Source organism: Spironucleus salmonicida, chromosome 1, assembly GCF_000497125.1.
Source record: "Spironucleus salmonicida strain ATCC 50377 chromosome 1, whole genome shotgun sequence".
Classification (NCBI taxonomy): Eukaryota; Fornicata; order Diplomonadida; family Hexamitidae; genus Spironucleus; species Spironucleus salmonicida.
In genome coordinates this window covers 1,396,727-1,416,505 of record NC_090596.1, presented here as the reverse complement: position 1 = coordinate 1,416,505, position 19,779 = coordinate 1,396,727, and the positions used below count along the sequence as shown (strand labels likewise).

The window sequence follows — 19,779 nt, the reverse complement described above, 5'->3', positions numbered from 1 at the left end:
TCTATATAAAATTTTATTATAGCAAAATAATAAAATCATTAATAAACAGTTAAATCAAAACTGAAACCTTCACCTGATATTACGCCATCATGGATATTTTATATTTATAATAAATCAAAAATACTAGGTAGTTTCGGAAGTTTATGAACAATATTTAACGAATCTTAAGCAAACTATTTCAATACTTTTTAAACTTCCTTGACATCGAGATCTTCCTACAATCCCCCCGTTACAAATTTGAAACAATAGTCTTAATCATCATTTTCAGTACCAAAAAATTTATTTCCCATAATTTATAGTAGTTTTTAATCTTCTTAAGAAACCTCATACATTGATCTAAAAACCTATGAAATAGGATCATATATTACATGATAACGAAAAGTTAATAGCGCTTTAAGTACATCAAAAGCTACATGGTTAAGACTAATGTAATTATCAGGTAAAGTAACACCTTTAGTGTCACCCAGCAAAGTAAGGCACTACAATAAATTTCCATTGGTTTCTTTAATTACTTTCCAAATTTTGACCCATCCAGCACCTTTAAGGTTAGGAACATAGTCACAGCCTGCTAACACAGCTAATTTTTGAAGATAAATAAAATCCTTTCCTTATAATTTTTATGTATAGATATTTTCGTTCTCAAAAAAATCAATATCACCAGTTTTTTAATCAAATTTAAAAATAGCATATTTAGGACCGTAAAGTAGGAGATCTGAATCAATTGTTACAACTGCATCCGCAAGATTAGAATTAATTAAAAATGCGAGTTATGCATCTGCTTCACACGGGCTTTGAAATATAACTAAATCTGGAAATACTTATTACAAAGCCACTTAAATACGAGAAAGTTAACTTGAGTTTATTGAGAATGCTTTTATTAAATGGTCTCCTGGTGATTTTCCTAAGTTTAAAAGTTTTTTAGCTTCAGCTAAATGAAATATTTTATTGTCTTATCTAGTTTGCATTGTAGCATCTTTAGAAGGCAGACATCCCCCATCAAATATTAAAATTGATCTTTTTGATGCGAATTCTAATAATGTTTCTAAATAAGATATTACGTACTTAACAGTAGAGCTAATGTCGTTATGTATTAGTATACTTTTTGCTGCGAACATACAACACCTGTGAAGGATACAATGACCATCTATTGCGAGACGCATATTTTATAATCGCTTTACTGTTAAAAACTAAGGTCCTGGTATTTGTTGTAAAAGGGATTTAACTCCCATTTTATATACAAAATGGAGGAAATGTAAAAAACAATATAATATTATTATAATACAAAGCATAAATATTATAATATTATTTTTAAAACGCTAAATTATTTCAAAACCTTAACAAAATTACAGAGATTTATAATCCATCTTAGTTACAAAATATTATTTTATCTTTTAAATTCACCAAAAATATAATCATGATTATATTTCAGAAATTATTAACATCAAATTTCGTTAAACACAGTCAGTCCATCTAGAACATGTTAATTTTATTGGAATATGCAACCGATATTATTAATTGATAGTTTTGCATATTCAGAAACAATTGAAAAACGAGTTTTAAATATTAAGAGCTATAAACAAGTATTAACAAAAGATTTATGCAAATAATTGAAAGAAAATAACTATTTTCAGTTAAATTTAAACATAACTCATATACCTTTTCCTATTTTAAAAATTAAAGATCAAAATAGACTTAGTGATGAATAGTAGATTTTGGCTTTCTATATTATAATTTTGTTACCGTATAGAAATTATTATTTTTAACATTAATAAGTCATAATATCAAAATCTTCTTTTCAAACTCATAGACAGAGTTTTATATTAAAATTAAATGTATTTTAATAAATATTTAATAAATAGTATATTAAATTGCTATTAGTTATATTTATAAGCAATTAAAGTGATAAGATATAATCATAATTTTTCAGGCGACTTAGATAAAATATGAGACAATCTAGATAGAAAACCAGTATTTCATTCACCACATGCCTCTACAGCCTGTGTTTTTACACCTTTACCACTCCACTGATGTTAGAAATGACTAGGAAGATCAACTTCATTCTCACCGCCCATGAACTCACCATCAACTTCAACGAGTTCAATAATTTTAATTCCACTTGCATAATAGGTCAAAATTTCACTGTCCTTACAGTTTTAATGTAAAAATAACTTAATTGTGTCACAATTCTCAATATTAAAGGTGGGAGAAAATGAGGATACTTATACTCTAATGTTATCTGACCTAATGATATCAACTTATGATATACAAGATTATAACAAAACAGCAGTATTAGAGGATTGATTTATAGTAACTGAGTTTATCTTACCTTTGATTATAATATTGGTATTAGAGCAGTTACTAATGAATACGGAATGCTTAAACTGACCATCAATTTCTATAGTTCCAGATATTTAGTTATCTATTGCATGGAGATTTCTATCTTCTTAAAATACGTTTGAAGGAGGTTTAGGTTTCGACTGTTATGGCTACTGCGATTTTTATTATACTTATTATTACACATCTGGCGATGTATGTATTTAAGGGACTGGTAAAGACTAAGCGCCAGCTGACCCTACAAAACGTATTTTTCTATTCTAAAATTCAGTATCAATTACAGATACTATAGATTTTAAAAATGCAGTAAGTTTTGAAGACCATTCTTATGACAGTTCATGTTTTTTAGATGTAATTACTCTATTATTGTAGAACTCAACGGAGCTGACAGCTTCCTTAACCCAATCAGTAGGTCTATTATCAGTAATAAAGAAAAATAAGTCTGGTATTTTTTCTAAAGCTTTGCAAAAGTTATCTTAGTGATCTAAAGGAGGTCTAGGATATTTACATATGCTAGTTAATGGAGTATAAAAATCGTTAATTTATGATTCTACGAGCGGTAAGCGATTGTAAATCTCTGTAACAAGTTTGAGACCTATTTCTAAAGCCTAGCAAACAATTTCGGTTGTTTTACCTACAGTTGTGCCAACACGTACTGAAAGTGTGATAAAATCTTTAGTAAATCCCGTAATTAACTTTTACAACGCTGTTATTACTTATGCCTGATTATCAGCGACTAGTTCTCCTTTTGCTGATAATTCTATAGTAGTAACTGCAGACTCTAAACGGACAAGTAAATTTTCAAGTTTATCCATGATTGTATGAAGTGTGATTTTGTAAATACTAATAAAAGAATATAATAATTTAAACATATATTAATTACATATTTTTATTATGATATATAATTAATACTTTCCTTTACAATGATTCAGATTGATTTCTAAAATGATTTTAAGGGGTTTATTTAAGTTTTCCGGAATACAATATACTTAGCATTCACTAAAACAGAATGTTTTTATAATATGGCTACTTCGTCTTTAAATAAGAAAATTCATAACTTTGACGTAGTTTATGGAGAATGTGGTAGTTCATATTCAATTTTGTCTAAAATGATATTGAATTAAGTACAATGCGATGAACTTATTATATAAGGCGGCTAACCTGATTTAAACAAAGAAGAACTATTGACCGTTTTTGAAAATGTTGTTAAATTGTTGTCATGATTTGTATATATCTATATTTTATCTTGTATTTAATATATCAATGGACTAACTAACTATTCATAAATAAAACTTACAAAGTACGTTCCATATTTAAAAAATATTTTAATTTATATATTCCATAGAATATAATTTATAAAATAATGCTAGAGCATATTATTACGGAAAAGTATCCTTATGAACACCAAATAACATATTTTTCTAGAAATCATAATTTTAATAATGCTGATAATGTTTTGCTAGATAAGCTACCTCTATCTACATCAGAATCAAAAACACTTAACTTGATTTAAGCTGAAACTCAGGTTAGAACTTCAGAAACACTCAACCTGCTTAACTCATAAATTAGAAATTCATTTATACTTAATTATATATCCTCACTATTACCATTTGCTAATCATCACTTCACAGTATAACTTCCAGCTTTTATGTTGATAAATATATAAATAAAAGAGTGTGTCGACTTTATCCAGTATTTATTAAAATCGGAATTATTTAATACTATAAATATAAAAAATTATGTTATCAATGCTTAAAAGTAATATCTTAATAACAACTTTGATCTTTCTCTCCCTGTGCCAGTTTATGAACTAATGAAAATAGCGCCCATTTTCTAAGAGTTAAAGAAAGGACTTATGAGTGCTGTATTACCAGACTCGAGTAGATAAAAAGTTCTACTAGAAATATACAAACAGGCAAGTTTAGTAGAGTTGGGAAACCCGTAATTTGACTCAAAGTAAGAGTTTTCAATAATTCGTTATTTTACATTTGGTTTACACAAAGAACTATCTAAGATTATTTATTAAGCATTACATATTAGTGATAGTGAAAGAGTTAGGTTAGTGTTCTTGAAAGACTTATTTTGTGTGTTATAAGGAATTAAGTAGAAGTTAAATGGGTTTATATGTCTCAGTAAACGAATATTTAGCGTTATATTTAATATGAAGTAGACTATTTTAGCAATTTCACTTTAAAGTGAATTTGCAATTTAAAAAATCGAAATAAACGATGTTTTTAATTTTTTATTTCCTACTATTTTTTGTTAAAAACACGTGGTAAAAATATGCGATTTATGTATGAAAATAGAGGAAAATTATACTGAAAAGGCTTTAATAACCATCAAAAATGAACTGGAGCAAACAATTGACGACTTTAGAAAGGGTTTACTTGAAAGCAACCTTAGAAGCTATATTTGATGTGAATTTATATAATATTACTAATTTTGCTTAATTTACTCTTTCCTAAAGTTGAATGAGCGCCACAAAAATTGAATATGTTTACTCAGACGTAGAAACCAATTAATAGAGGTATACTCTACTATAATAAAAAGTTGATTAACTTAATCTCACTATCAAAACTTTTGTTAGAACACCTGGCCGTATCAATATTATAGCTGAGCATACTGATTATAACGGCTACTAAACGGCATCAATCGCTACAGAAACAGATATTAGTGTTGCTGTAGCACATCAAGAAGGAGAAAACATCGTTAGAATCATCAATTTAGACGAAAAATATGAAAACTCCTCATTTTAATATAATAATGATATTGATTCTACTATTATTGCTTGGCCATTATATGTTAAATTAGGTCTTTTAGCGGCTCGCTCTACATCTAACTTAGACCTCTCTGGGACCATAACGCTCATTTTTAGCTCAAATCTCCCTGTTTAAGCTAACTTGGCTGCATCAACTTCGCTTATTTGCGCTTCAGCACTTGCATTTTTAACATTTTAAACTGAAATAATTAATCCTAAACTTCTTGCAAAATCCGTTTTTGACATTGAAAAATCCACATTCAAAACCGCTAATCCGAACGACGCTAAAGTCATACTTACGAGTTAAAAAGGAAAGATACAAATTTTCAAAGGAGTGGAAAACCAAATTGAAAGTGAATTCTTAGAGTTCATTCCAGGCGTCGTTTGCGCCTGTTTGAGCAGTCTCACGACCCAGAACCGACGTGTTTTGACAGATTTCAAGAATCTCAGAACCGCCGAAATCATTGCAGTTTCCTGCATTTTGACGGCCCAGAAAACAGATTTCCACTCCATCCTTCCCCTCCCCTCCACACAAGCGCTGTACGGCAAATTCGGCCCCTCAGGAATGCTCTGTCTGGCCCAGGAACTACCCGAAAAAATCTCGCTCAAAGAGCTCCAAAATCTGCTCAAATTCGAGTCTTTCGAGAGCTTTTTCGACCAAATTTTCACCCAAAACGGCCAGAATTTGCTCGGAGAAAGCGGAAAAATTTCTGAAAATTTCACGCTTTCGGTGCGGCCACGCGCCCTGCACGTCTTTTCCGAGGCATACAGAGCGATTCAGTTCCAGAAGGCGCTGTCGTGTTTGGACACGCCGGAGTGGGCGCTAACGCAGATTTCTGAGCAGATAAACGACTCCCAGGAGAGCCTGAAAACGCACTTCGAGTGCTCCTGCTTCCAGCTCGATGAGGTCGTGAAGGCTGCCAGGGCTGCGGGCGCGTTCTGTGCGCATCTCTGCGGCGTCGGTTTGGGCGGAAATGCGATCGCGCTCCTGCACGTCCAGGACGCCGAGAACTTCATGGGGCAGATGGACGAGTTTTACGCTGCTAAGGATTTGAAGCAGGGCGGCTACTTCATGACCGGCTGCGGTGAGTGTGGGGGCTATTTGGATGTTTGAGCGATTTTTATTGGGTTTTTGGTATAGTTGGGCCCGTGGGGGTGATTTAGTTCGATTGCTGCAATTTTAGCGAATTTACACTAGTACTTAGAAATTTAGAAAATTATCTAAATATTATATAGTATTATACTTTTTCTTATGAATGCCTTTAAATATAAATATTTCATTTTACTATATAATAACGATATACTCTAAAGTTTACAGTTATAATGTTTGGAAAATCGTATTTGAATCCTTAGTCATCTATCATTTAAGCTCAATCGTATACTACATAAGGGGCTCAAATTTCATCCTTATTCTTTAGAATTCTTTTCAATACCATTAAGCGCATAAATTTAAATTTCCAAATTACGCCAACGAATTCTATCGAAAATAGCTGGCTTTCGTAGCTAAATAAAGCTCAAAACTCACAAGAAGTAAATCTTACATTTTTAGATGCATATGTTGAGAACTAACTCCCATAAAAAGCAGTAAAAAACTTAATTTAATCACTTCCAGACGAAATTATGCGTCCTATTTTTGCTGAAAAACTAGCTTGTGGATGTGGATTTTATGAAGAAATTATAACCTTTAAGCCAACCTAAAGAAATTGTCAAAACTGTTCTCAAGTCATGAAAACAGCATAAACACCAATTCTCTATTTCACTAGTGCAATAAACTCCCTTAAAACCACATTCTAGGGCTAAAATTATTTTTTAAATGCTGTTTATACATAAAAAGACCAAAATTTTAGTGCAATTCTTGTTGATTTTGATAAGATTTCTGCGGGTAATTCAGAAGAAATTTTTGTTCTTGAAAGTATGCCAGGAAGCTAAATGACGCAAACATACAGGAATAAAATTAGCTAGCTTACATTTTTGAAAAAATAAAAATCTATTGATTTCGTTAAAAATTAAAACAAATAAATTTAAGAATTAATAGGCGATAAAATTTTATAAATTTGGTTCAATTAAAGCTTTTTGGATATAGATTTGTAACGTAAATTCAGTGAAATGACGTAAGGAAACGTGGAAATAGTTCCTTAGAGCACAATTTTATCATCTTCAAGGTTAGGGGGTGATGAACAAGTGGAAGAAGTAATTGTTGAAAAGTAAGAGCTACAAAAATCAAAAATATAAGTTAATGATTACACTTGCTGTGTATATATAATTTTGGCTTTTCTATTTGTTGGATTTTTGACCTGCATTATTACACTCAGCGTTTTGATTTTCCAAATGAACAATACATTCACAGCAGGTAATGTTATTACTAAAAAATAATCTTTTATTGGATTACCGTAAGTATAGACACCAGGCGATATGGCTGTGTTTATGAATTCCATTTAGCAGGTTAGATCTGTTTCAAATTAAAAAATAGATGATATAGTGAGCTTAAACGCATTAAATACCGCTAGCTTATACGCCGGAACATTAATATTTGATAGAGTAGATATTAAAAATGCACGGTTCAGAGAAATAAATTTGCCTGCATTTTGTGCATAAGCTGCAATTGGAAATTAGCCGTTAATTATTGGAACATTAAATGTTAAAACTTTAAATGTTGACAATATTAGTTCTGTTACAATGCAGCTTGGCGGACCGGTACAGAATCCTGGACGCACAGCTAATATGAATATATAATAAGTAAATATTTAACAAACATTGACTACATCAAGTTTGACACTTTCGTCACCGCTAACTGTTTAATCAGCGCGTATTGGTGGGGCTGGACTTATAGTTAAAGGATAGGCAAGAATTTCAAGTTTATCTACAAATGGTATTGTTACAGTCACCAATCTCATCTCATAATAAATTACAGCTACAACTCTTCAAACTAATACTTTTGTTCCATAAACAGCATTTCCAATTTCGTAACCAACAGATTTACCATTTTTAAGATTTGAAAGGTCAACATTGAATTGTTAAGGATGTGCAATTACTCTACCTCCATCCCCAGGAGGAGGTGCAGCGGTACCTGACGTAACTATCACGTCCACATCATATATCAATTTTAACGGCAATCTGGTATAATTTTAAGCTCTTAGTGTTGTTGGTGATATCTTTTCTAGGACTGAATTTAATTGTTAAAATACACTATTCTAAAATTTAGAGTTCACCCGACCTCTAGTACTCACAGGCCCATTAGTGGTCACTGACCTAACGATTACTACTAATTCAACCATTAACTAACTTAATTTATAGACACTGTCAACAACTAATGTCACTGCTAATAATGCGGGCCTATCAACCTCAACATTTTCTCAAACTGGTACCAATTTTGCGAATAAATTAGAAATAGGTCCATTAACTATTAATGCTGCAGCCACAGTATTTACGTGTACAGCATGTCTTTCAGTTACTGCTAACTCTATTGTTACAGCGAATCCTCTAAAAATAACTGCTTAAGCGTTAACTTTACCATAAAATGTAGTTATGTAGCAAATTGATGTTACTGACTTAGGCGGAGACCTTACGACTACTACTGCTGTTTTATTATCACTTACTTGCTAAAATATGACAAATTAAGCAAAAATTAGCAAACTTGATAATTTGGTAGTAAATAATTAAATATCACCACGTAGTATTATTAGCTAAAGCTTAGGATTAAAATTATCAAATAATGTAGACACATAGCTGGTTGGGTTTGGACCTATAAGTGAAGCAGGTGCTGCCAAAACTGGAGTTGTTATGAATGCAAATCTGGTAAATGCACTTGGTAATTTATGTACTTAAAGTGGAGAGATTGTTTAGTAGAAGTGATTTTTCTCGCTATTTATAGTATTTATATACAATAACAATAGTATTTTGGTTATTATTCCACGATAATACTAAAAAGTAGGTCTTAAGGTTTATTAGTAATCATCTTAAAAATTATTTGAATAATATATAAAATTCTAGTCTAGTTACATAAAATTAAACATAATGCAGCTAGTTAGTTTAATAACAAATATATATTACATATAAATTTCTGTTATTATGATTAGTATAAAACCAACAAATTTATTAAGTTAAAAGTTTATTTATATAGTTTTTAGAAAATAATGTAAAGTTAGTTCTAGCTTTTGTTAACGTAATCCCTTTAATAATATTTCTTCAACTTTATTGTGTATAATTTTTCAAAATTACGACATAAAAATACCAAATTCTTAACATATTCGTGCTTATTTTGGTCATTTGTTTATTCTTTTATACAGTAATACTATAATATAACAGAAATTATATTTAATAATATTAAAATATATTCATATAAATCATAGTGATTAGTAGAATAATTATCAGCAATGGAATTTAATATCTAATTAGCTTGATAGTATAAATATATAGTAAAAATTGGTAGAGTTAGCATGTTTGATGTTATTATAAAAATATAAGATGGTATAATAAATAATACTATATTCAATCGATAGATATCCAATCTAACAATTCCTTGATACTCTAGTACCCAATATCTATGTCATTATCATTAATGAGTTGTTAATCTAATAGCTCATCGAGTTCATTAATAGTTTCAAAATTGCTTTTATTGTTGATCCCATTATTATACCGGTACGAAATTGTAAATAGTGAACTATTTGTAGAATTGATACCTGATAAGTTTGAGCATCTATATGAGTCTATTTCCGGTAATTTTGTAAAATTTTGGCTTTTAGATGTATAGTTACTATTTTAAGTCTTTTAAATCATTTTAAATATAAAATTATTATTGCTACTTATATATCGATAATAAATAAATTTTAATGTCTACATATAAATTACTATTTATACCATTCTATTTTATATACGAAATAGATGTGCTTCACATATACAGTAAATATTTTATACTACTTAAAATTAGAAATCTTAGTTATTTGATTTCTGCAGTAAATTAAATGGTTTTTTTCATAATTTTATTTATGATATTTATAGATAACGCATATATTATTATATCCTTGTAAATTATTTATAACGTTATATAATAACGGGTATATTATCTCAATTTGCAAAAATTATAACTATTATTTTATACTTTTCGAACTAATAATATATATTAATAATAAACTAGCATAACTCATTCAATCAAGCGAAATCCAGTCTAGCAATTCTGTCATATTCATATCTAATTCATTTGTTTTAAAAGATAGTAAATATTCATCTTCTTATGATTCCTCAAGTTCTCGTATTGTTTCAAATTGAGTTATATTAGGAAAATTATGTGATTTCGGAGATAATGAAAATAATTGGTTACTAGATGAATGAAGTGGCATCTATATAGAACTAGGTTGATAGTCTAGTTCTGGCAGCTGCATATACTTTAAGTTTTTATTAATAACACTTGAAGTACTTTTTGTTCCTCTTGAACAATTCATTTGGGGAAACTTGTTTAATTATTAAATACATAAACTTTATAATTGAAGATTTTTAAATAGTTTTTAATATAACTATTATATTTATTTATACTTACTGTTATGTAGTTACTAAAACTGAACCAATATATATTACATTATTTAAATCAGAATTCATCAACCAAACATTTTACTCAATACTAGGTTGTCACAAGTCACACTGCTTGCAAACACGCAACCGCCTGTTTTTAGTTCAGCAACTCTCCACTAACTACCTATTTTCCAAGCCACAGCAAATCCTCCAGTAAGAAGACCCAATATACTTGCTTATTATGATTATTCTGAGCTAAGTATAATCTCTTCTATCAATTCAGGTTCCAAAAGTGTTTCATTATCTTCCACTGTAGATATCTTAGGAGTTTATTCTGATACTGATTCTTCTTCCTATAAAATATCAGTCAAATCAGCATTTCCTTTATGTATTGAAGCGGGGATACGTATTGTCATAACTTCAGTTCCTTTTTTACTGTTAAAAACAATATATAATCTTGTAGAAGTTCTAGATAATGCAATGGGTATAACATGGCCCAAAAGTTTTTTGAATTATTGTGCCAAATGATTAATTGGTTTAATAGTAGAATATAGGATGATGTCATTTTTAACAAGGTCTATATTTAAAAGCTGGTCAAGATTATTCTCCTGGATAGTACTAAATTTACCTAAATCTATTCTTAAAATAACACCCTAAAGAGGCAATGGAATAATAACATCGTTATTTGTTGCATCAAATTATGTAACTTAAGAATGTATCAAACATTTTGAATTTAAAAACCCTGGTATTTCTGCTTTTTAGAATACAAAGTCTGAGCAACAAATATTAGGTTATTATAGTTAAGTAAAATGGAATTATAAAAGTGTCTCAGGGAAGATATCTGAAAGATATAATGAATTAATTATTTCCCCATCATGTTTAATCAGTAAAATACATGCTGAAAGTAATGATAGATCATCTCTAGTTATTTTCCTTTAATTTGACACCTGAAGTGCAGACTACACACTAGTTTACAAAAATGTAAACCTATCAAGTTACTCTTCAACTTATGCGGCCACTAAATAAAAACCATTATCAAGCAATTTGAAATTAGTAAATCTTACTAACTATCTAAATAATGGTTTTGAAGGACATTTTTTCAACATTAATTGATAGACTTCATCTGTACTTGGATCTTCTATTGATTCTTTCAATTACTATAAAGCAAAGTGTTATGGCTGCCAAACTTTATGTAATAACCCCCATTACTTAAATAAATTATTATTAATCGAAGATATATCAATAGAGCGAAGCGGAACTCCACCTGGAGTTGCAATAATTATTTTTTAATCTGCAAATGTATGGCTTGTATACATATTCTGGTCCAATTATAGTTTCAAACAATCCATAAGTAATTTAGAGGAAATATTATTTTAGTTAAAATAATAACCATAGTACAAAAAAGTGTTAACCCCTCCACCTAAACATGAAAGATAAGACCCATTTGACTCAATAATTCTTAACTTCAAGCTAGATGATAATGCAGAATTCTAATAAGGATCTCTTGTATCATATTTTTAATTAAAATTAACCAAAACTTATCCAAAACTAGTTAGGAGTAAAGATTCTGCATTGTCTGAACTTCTTGTATCTAACTAAATATGTTTTTACAAATTATTTAAAGAATATGCATAATTATCAGAAATAATATTAAACTATCTATCTTTATAGGATGCTATAAATAAAATTTAATACGATAATTTAGATGATGGAAGATTCTCAACCTGGTATTAAATACTATTCTTTAATTCGAATTTCTTATCTCCTTCTTTTATTTAATGTTTGATACTGTATATATATCCTGAAACCATTCCAATACTTAAAATATACATTTCAGTTTCTTTGGTTAAATTCCAAGCCGAAAAAATCATTGGTCTTACTGGTATCGGCAATTTTCCTAGAGCTGAGGTTTTCACATTAATAAAATCAATTTCTTAGACTTATGGAATTACCTGTGGTGGTATAAATTCAGTTTTCTACTTTTGTAATTAAGGTTACATGACTATTCTGATCTACTAACCATCTTTCATCAAAGGAGTGTGATAAAGAGGAGAAATACTTTTATTAACAGGCACACAACAGGGAGCTTACATTACAGATGGATCTGCAAATTCAATATTGAGACTTTGTGTAAAAATAAAAATTTCTTCTCCATTGTATTTTTCTTATGAAAATAAGGGGAACATTTTTGCAGTCACACTTACTATATGTACACCTTTTTCCAAGGATGTAAATACTAAGATATTATCGATCGAAAAATTCTAGACAATCCGAGACTAAGATTTAGAACTTGGTGTGCAAAGCTAAAACTAATATTAAAAGAAGTAACCATGAGGAGGATAATATTGCATTAATTCAGCTTTAACTTGAGTGTAATACCCAATCGCAGGAGGTAATTTTTGGTTCAAACTCAATTGTATAGACATTATTAAAATAAATCAATAATAATAATATATTATTAATACTATATAATCATATATTAAAAATGTCGGTGTAAACATTAATTTCTAATATTTACAATTAAATCAAGCTAAATGGATAAAATATTATTCAAGAAGGACCTAAGATGCTAATTTTGGATGAATTTACTACAAAATTCATGACCCTAGCGATATCATAAAATCAACTTCTGCAAGATGATTTTCTACTCACCAGTGTTTTAAAATCAATTCCAACCACACCTCCCCTTCCTAACACTCATGCATCTATTTTTATCGCATCAACATCATAAAATCACGCTATTTTACACTAAATTTTAGCCAAGAAAAATTTCTGCTCAGTTTCGATATTTTTCTCCTAACAAATCACTGACACACAGCTATCTGCTTTAGCACTTGCCGATACCCACTTTATTGTGAACTTGGTTAAAATATTACCTGCAAATTTCACTCCTATTTAATAAAACCTTATCATATCAGATGATTTTCAATCTGCTATTTAATCATTTAACATATCTTAAGTAATTTTCCCATCTGATTACAAGCATTTGACTACCAAAATCGACCTTAAAAAATAAGGGAAAAATCTGACGAAGCTTCTCATTTTGCCTAGAAACTACGATCTAATTGCTCCATTAATCCCAGGAGCAGCGTTTTGCGCTGTTTTAGATTCCATTTTTCGTTCGGCAGAATCTGGTAAAATCCATGATTTTCCACTTAATTTTTTCGCTCTTTCCGACGATTCCAAACAGTTTTATATTTTAGATATATTGCAATCTAGTGATTTTAGGGCCGAAAAAGCATTGAATTTGAAGGGAAATGTGAGTACTGTTAACGGCTAAATGAGCATAAAATAGCTCTAGAAAATACTTTAAAACCAAGAAAACCTAGCTAGCTTATAAACAGAATTAACGAATTTCAGCGGAATTTCATAACTTGTGAATCAGGAATAGAAAGTTATTTTATAGTCTACAATAAGTATTCAGGAATTCGCATTAGATCCAACATCTGAGCGTTTAAAGTCAATTTTTGATATTTTTAAAAATTCTGTAAAGTCTCAGAATGTGCTTATATATGCTTAGACTGCTTTTAATCTTTGGTTAGTTTTTACGTAAAATGGTGATCATAAAAAACTAGAAAAGATTTAACGTTAAATAATTGAATTTTATACGTTTTTGAACGTACAAAATCCTGTTATTTCGATTGATTTATAAAGTTTCAAAGAACGGATTTAAAACGAAAAATTACCGCTTAAAATTGATATTTCAGAAGTCGAAAATCTCGCTAAATGTATTAGGTAAAGTGATGCTAGGTAATTCTAGAGATTCCCTATTCCTAATTATTGCGAAAATGCACTTAAAATTGATAAAAAGTTTAATTTTTATCAGGTTAGGCCAGTACTATTAACATTTGCTGAGGCTATATTTTCTGATTAGAAAATTTCTGGATTTGATTGTCTAGGAGAAGAAAATTAATGGGATAATATATTGATTTACGTTGACGGTGATGTTAGTTTACACGAAACAGCATGTCTAAGTGTTTTCGAATACGCACAAGGACGTGACTATGAGGTAATGCGGGGTGTTAGCTAGATTGTGGTTTTAGGGAAGCGAGTGGGAAGGTGGGATGATGTCGAGTGAAAAGTTCAGAATTTAATGTACAAATTGAATATTGTTACTTTAAAAAGAGAGAAATTTTATGATACTTATATTATAATGTTATAATACGTATAATTTTCAAAAATGAAAAGTTAGATTAAAACTCGACCTAAACGAGATAAATAATTATCGATATCCCCATCACGATCTCCTGTTAGGAATATGGGCAGTGATTCAGAAATTTTGAAGAGTAAACGGTATGCGTAAATAACTGAATAAGATAAATTGTAAAATGAAATTTTGAAGAGGTTTTAGTATGAAAAAGTACCAAAACCTAACAGATATAATTCCAATAATTAGTTATAGAACTAAACTGAAAAAAGAGTTCTAAAAAAATAGTCTCCTTAGCGATAAAATACTAGCAATAAATTATTAGAATAATACCCATCGCACACACCTACTCCTATTTTAGATACTCCAGTTCGAAACATTTCAGTCGATGATTTAAAGAGTAATTTTGATAACTAATCAACCGATTTTAGATTAATGTAAAAAAATATAATTAATTAAGTTGATAGTAGTTCAAATATTATTAGGCAAGACTAGTAGCTTTAAATTTAAACTTTAAAAAATTAAGTTGAGGAATAGCTAGCAACATAAAAATAAAATATTTAATAAATATATATTTCATAACAGACAATTTAATTATTATAAGAAGAAAACACTAAGCATAAATTATTAATCAGTTCTATAAATTAAACTAAACCCTTATAGATTTAAATTGGGATTCAAGCATAAGTAGTCTTACTTACAAACATAGTTTAAACAGATAATATTGAAATTATTTCGGTATAGTCTGGCTACTAAGTTTCATAGAGAAACAAAATAAAATTATGCGAATAATCAATACAAACAGTTTAGTTATATGAACCTCAAAATGCAAATTTGCATAATCTTAATAACGACTTATTATTAAATGAAATTAACTCAACACAAGTTTAGTTAGATTAATCACGGCTTTGTAATACAAGGCTGCAATAATAAACGTTACAAACTAATTTGGATTTATAGTAAATTGATTATAATATAAATTAAGTTCAAGATAAATTTGCATCCGAGAAGAATTTATTGCATGTTCAGCTTTAGTAAAATTTAGCAGAAATATCATAACTTTAAAACTAAATTAATATTTAATGCAAATAAATTGAAAATTAAAATATAAAGTTATAAAAACTCTAATAATTTAAAATTAATGCTTTTAACCGAATAACAGAATTTTATGAAATTATTGGTGTCGAGAGCTAATAAAAATTTAGTAATTTAAATAATTTAGCACGCTAAATATGTATATGGCGTGATTTTGAACATTAAACTTTAGTGAAAACTTAAAGAGAATCTAGTTAAGTTAAATAAGTTGAGTTAAAACTATAGTAGAATTAGCAAGATTCATAAAAGATCAACTTTGAATTACAATAGACAATGGAAGTTGTACACTAAAAACATCAATAGTTATCATAGTTATAGATATAATATGAAATATAAAAATAACTATTATTATAAGTGTAAACATAACTTAAAGAAAAAGAATCTGAAAATTCAAATCAGAATTCCTAAATATAAGAATTATAACAGTAAATAATTAATAAATAGTTTTAATTAACTAAATTACAAGGATAGTATACAACAGATATTTGTTAATTCTAGGAATAGATTCAAACTACCAATAAAAATTTAACTGAAGTAGAACATTAATTAAAAAGTAAAAGTAATACTTGTATTGAATTATAAAATTAATATACAAAAATATCTAATCAAGGTATATAAGAGTTTTAAATTTTATAAAAGTAAATATCTTAATTATAAGAAAATTATAATATAAAATGCTTATAAGTGAAAAATTTAGAAACCAGCACTAGAGTAATACATAAGGTTAAACCAGATATACCAAATGAATAGTTACAAGATGATTTACTAGCTGCACGACAATAAATATAATCACTGAAATAGTAAATAACTTATAATGATAACTCTTTTACAATGAACTTACGTATAATTAGTGCAGAAAATATTTAATATAAAACATTTATGTCAGAAATTTGTTAAAAATATAATATAGTTTAGGAGTAAGAAATTGTAAAAGAGTATATATTTTCTATGCTAACGCAATAAGATGTCAATGAATTAAAGCAAGCTTATAATAGTGAATTATAATCAAAAACCTCTACGATAAATAATTTAGAAATTGAAATTAATTGCCTTTAGAAAAGCTTAGATATACTTAAAAATGAGATAACATAGACAAAACAAAAAAATAAGGAATTAGGAATATAAATCGTAGATGGTACTTGCCTAGAAAATGAAATTGATGAATAAGAAAAGAAAATAGTTATGCTTTAACTATAAATATAAAATTTAACTACTGATAAATAAGAACTATAGGAAAAAGCGAGATAATAAATTATAAAAATATAGAAAAAAGATGATATAATCCATTCTTTAGAATATTAATTAAAACTTATTTAAGAATAATAAGAAGTAAATTAATCCTAAGAATAATTAAATAATCAATAATAAATACACACATTAGATTAATCATAATTTTAAGAAATATCATAATTGGGTCAAAGGTTATTGATAAAAGAAAAATTAATCACTGAATTATCTAGTAAATGTGATTCAGTAACCAGATAATATAACTCAGTACTAACTCAAAATTAAGAATTTGAAATTTAAGTTAAATCTTTAAAAGAAGAAAATTATGAGTTAAACTAAAAGTTATAAAAATAGCTGATACTAACAACTAATACAGCGTCTGATAATATTACTCTTTAAAATACAATAGAATATTAATTATAAAATTAAGAAATATTAAATCTTGAAAATAAAGTTTTAGGATAAAAATCTCTTGAGTTTTTAAATAATGTTCTATAAACATAATCGGAATAAATTAAAGAGTTAGATAGTTCATAAATTATAGCTTATGAGAATTAATAATAAGTAATTAGTTATAAAACTATAATGTTAGAAACAGAAAAATTGTTAATTTGTTCTAAAAAGGAGAATTAATAACTGCAAGATGAGCTATCAGATAAAAATTTATCTATCTAAAGACTTAAATTTACTTTAGAAGAACTTTAAACCAATAATAAATAACTTAGAACTTAACTAAATTTACTTAATAAAGATATTGATAATTCATTATTGTAATAATCAGATTTAAATAGAATTATATAGGAACTAACAACATAAATACACTAAAAAGATTATGAGACCACTTAGATTGTAAATTAATTAGATTTAAATAATAATTTGATTACTGAATTAAACGAATAAGTATTTAAACTAAATAACTATAAACAAAGTGTAGAAATGCATCAAACAGATCTACACGATTTATTAGAACTTCTTAGTTAAAAGGAAATCCTTATTTAAAAATTATAAAAATGAATCATTCTTTTGTTCTTCTTTTTCTACGCTTTTTACTTTCTGATGTTGAATCATTAGCATCCGAAATATCTTAATTTAGAGCTTCACTGATTTTGCTTTAGTTGGATTAGGCATCAAAATCATCAGGTAGAGCGATTGGTGGGGCAAAAGGTGGTAAATCATTTGGAATAAGCCTATCAGATTTATTTGAGTCTTCTTATGAACTGAGCTTTTTAATTTAATTATTTTATTTACCCTCCAACTCATTTATAAATATTTCGTCCACAGATTATTAAACTTAATTGAAGACAGGAATCTCATCGAGAATGCTCTCATTCGTTTTTTCTTCTTAAACAAATTCAATACTAACTTAATTAACTACTTTCTCTCCTAATTCAACACAATCATCCTCATTATTTTTGTTAGCAACCAAGTCTTACACCTTTTGCTTTTCTATTTCATTACTACCCTGTGTTCTCAATACGCTACCTGTATATAAAACCTAAAATCCTTAGATTTTAACACCACTAATATTATTTTTCTATCTGTCCCTTATTTTATCTTTTACCTCTTAATCTACTATAATGACTTTAACTAATTCTACTATTTATATCAATTCTTAAATGCTTATAATTAGTGTTTCACGCTATAATAACATCTAAACAAACTAGCATTCTAATTTTCTATACAAAATATTCTCATACAAACTGCGTTCATACTAAGTTTCAACACCTTTAGCCTTAGGATTTGCTTTTAGCATTATTTTGAATATCTAACTTGCCTTCTAATAAATTTGAAATGGTTCCCAAATGTTACGTTTAAGCTGATTTTTAACATCTAAAACGAGCTATTTTAGTTAATCTTAATCAAAAAGTAGATAATCTACGGCCTGACCTGCTGGATAAATCTCAAAAAGTGGGGTTCCATTCTTGATATTTTAATTTAAAAATTTTAATTCTAAGACTGCTTAAATAGACTCTTTTTGGGAAGAAAAAGATTACTTAAATGATGGTAATGGTATATAACTTTATCCACTGCAGAGTTTAATCAGAATGCTTAAACTAGCATGACATTAATTATTAAAAGAATCAGCCTTAATTAACAACTAGGATCTATTATTTCCTTCTTTTGTGCATTGTTTGAATGTAATAGCTTTGTGATGCGTTTGAGAAAGTTTTTTATTTAAATTTCTATAAACTTCCCCTATTTAAAATGTATCTAAGTAACTCTGAAAAGATGTTTTAAAGTCATATGGTTGCTTGAAAAGTGGTAAAAAATCTGCAAGATTAATTTTTTCGGTAAAAATATCAGATTCGCAAAGATTAAGAATTATCGGCTTTTGTATTTTCAAAGACGATTAAACTTATTATAGTAGCTCTTATCGACTTTATCTCTTTGATTTTGCAACATTAACACTAGCATCTGATTATATGCACACACTTTCTTTATTTCTATTAACAAAATCCACATTATCTTATTTATGCTTATGTTACCTTTCTTATTTTTCTTTTTCTGTTTTTGCTGGTAGCAAAACTTCAAATTTCATCACTTTTGGTTTCATCTATGCAGCTTGTATTAATTTATCACGTTAATTCAGCAGCTCCTAAGAATATAACTAATTTTGCGAATCCATTTAAGGTATTTTCAATAGTGTATCTTCCAGAAAAGAAATCTAAATATTCGGCTAAGAATTCATTTATGAGGATAATGATAACGGTGA

At 28.2% G+C, this 19,779-nt stretch overlaps 12 protein-coding genes across 12 annotated transcripts; 7 read left to right on the top strand and 5 right to left on the bottom strand. All coding sequences in view use genetic code 6, as the record gives it.

Moving 5' to 3' along the window:
• Positions 1-35: 35 nt before the first annotated feature.
• On the bottom strand, positions 36-1,229 carry SS50377_20971 (Exonuclease family protein; the record flags this gene model as incomplete). Its single annotated transcript, XM_067904908.1, has 1 exon — positions 36-1,229. One exon carries the CDS (start codon positions 1,227-1,229, stop codon positions 36-38), a length of 1,194 nt encoding a protein of 397 aa, XP_067768390.1.
• A 744-nt stretch (positions 1,230-1,973) lies between these two features.
• On the bottom strand, positions 1,974-3,149 carry SS50377_20970 (Adenylyl cyclase-associated protein; the record flags this gene model as incomplete). The annotated part of the gene is made up of 1 exon (XM_067904907.1): positions 1,974-3,149. The coding sequence occupies one exon, from the start codon at positions 3,147-3,149 to the stop codon at positions 1,974-1,976; it is 1,176 nt and encodes a 391-aa protein (XP_067768389.1).
• A 108-nt stretch (positions 3,150-3,257) lies between these two features.
• Positions 3,258-3,557, top strand: SS50377_20969 (uncharacterized protein; the record flags this gene model as incomplete). The annotated part of the gene is made up of 1 exon (XM_067904906.1): positions 3,258-3,557. One exon carries the CDS (start codon positions 3,258-3,260, stop codon positions 3,555-3,557), a length of 300 nt encoding a protein of 99 aa, XP_067768388.1.
• Positions 3,558-3,697: 140 nt separating this feature from the next.
• SS50377_20968 (uncharacterized protein) lies at positions 3,698-4,750 on the top strand (the record flags this gene model as incomplete). The annotated part of the gene is made up of 1 exon (XM_067904905.1): positions 3,698-4,750. The coding sequence occupies one exon, from the start codon at positions 3,698-3,700 to the stop codon at positions 4,748-4,750; it is 1,053 nt and encodes a 350-aa protein (XP_067768387.1).
• Positions 4,751-4,805: 55 nt separating this feature from the next.
• Positions 4,806-6,206, top strand: SS50377_20967 (Galactokinase; the record flags this gene model as incomplete). Its single annotated transcript, XM_067904904.1, has 1 exon — positions 4,806-6,206. One exon carries the CDS (start codon positions 4,806-4,808, stop codon positions 6,204-6,206), a length of 1,401 nt encoding a protein of 466 aa, XP_067768386.1.
• A 209-nt stretch (positions 6,207-6,415) lies between these two features.
• SS50377_20966 (uncharacterized protein) lies at positions 6,416-8,944 on the top strand (the record flags this gene model as incomplete). Its single annotated transcript, XM_067904903.1, has 1 exon — positions 6,416-8,944. The coding sequence occupies one exon, from the start codon at positions 6,416-6,418 to the stop codon at positions 8,942-8,944; it is 2,529 nt and encodes an 842-aa protein (XP_067768385.1).
• A 162-nt stretch (positions 8,945-9,106) lies between these two features.
• On the top strand, positions 9,107-9,751 carry SS50377_20965 (uncharacterized protein; the record flags this gene model as incomplete). The annotated part of the gene is made up of 1 exon (XM_067904902.1): positions 9,107-9,751. The coding sequence occupies one exon, from the start codon at positions 9,107-9,109 to the stop codon at positions 9,749-9,751; it is 645 nt and encodes a 214-aa protein (XP_067768384.1).
• A 485-nt stretch (positions 9,752-10,236) lies between these two features.
• SS50377_20964 (uncharacterized protein) lies at positions 10,237-10,530 on the bottom strand (the record flags this gene model as incomplete). The annotated part of the gene is made up of 1 exon (XM_067904901.1): positions 10,237-10,530. The coding sequence occupies one exon, from the start codon at positions 10,528-10,530 to the stop codon at positions 10,237-10,239; it is 294 nt and encodes a 97-aa protein (XP_067768383.1).
• A 153-nt stretch (positions 10,531-10,683) lies between these two features.
• Positions 10,684-12,948, bottom strand: SS50377_20963 (uncharacterized protein; the record flags this gene model as incomplete). The annotated part of the gene is made up of 1 exon (XM_067904900.1): positions 10,684-12,948. The coding sequence occupies one exon, from the start codon at positions 12,946-12,948 to the stop codon at positions 10,684-10,686; it is 2,265 nt and encodes a 754-aa protein (XP_067768382.1).
• A 134-nt stretch (positions 12,949-13,082) lies between these two features.
• SS50377_20962 (Sec1 family protein) lies at positions 13,083-14,675 on the top strand (the record flags this gene model as incomplete). Its single annotated transcript, XM_067904899.1, has 1 exon — positions 13,083-14,675. The coding sequence occupies one exon, from the start codon at positions 13,083-13,085 to the stop codon at positions 14,673-14,675; it is 1,593 nt and encodes a 530-aa protein (XP_067768381.1).
• Positions 14,676-14,777: 102 nt separating this feature from the next.
• Positions 14,778-18,080, top strand: SS50377_20961 (uncharacterized protein; the record flags this gene model as incomplete). The annotated part of the gene is made up of 1 exon (XM_067904898.1): positions 14,778-18,080. The coding sequence occupies one exon, from the start codon at positions 14,778-14,780 to the stop codon at positions 18,078-18,080; it is 3,303 nt and encodes a 1,100-aa protein (XP_067768380.1).
• Position 18,081: 1 nt separating this feature from the next.
• SS50377_20960 (uncharacterized protein) lies at positions 18,082-19,692 on the bottom strand (the record flags this gene model as incomplete). Its single annotated transcript, XM_067904897.1, has 1 exon — positions 18,082-19,692. The coding sequence occupies one exon, from the start codon at positions 19,690-19,692 to the stop codon at positions 18,082-18,084; it is 1,611 nt and encodes a 536-aa protein (XP_067768379.1).
• Positions 19,693-19,779: the final 87 nt, after the last annotated feature.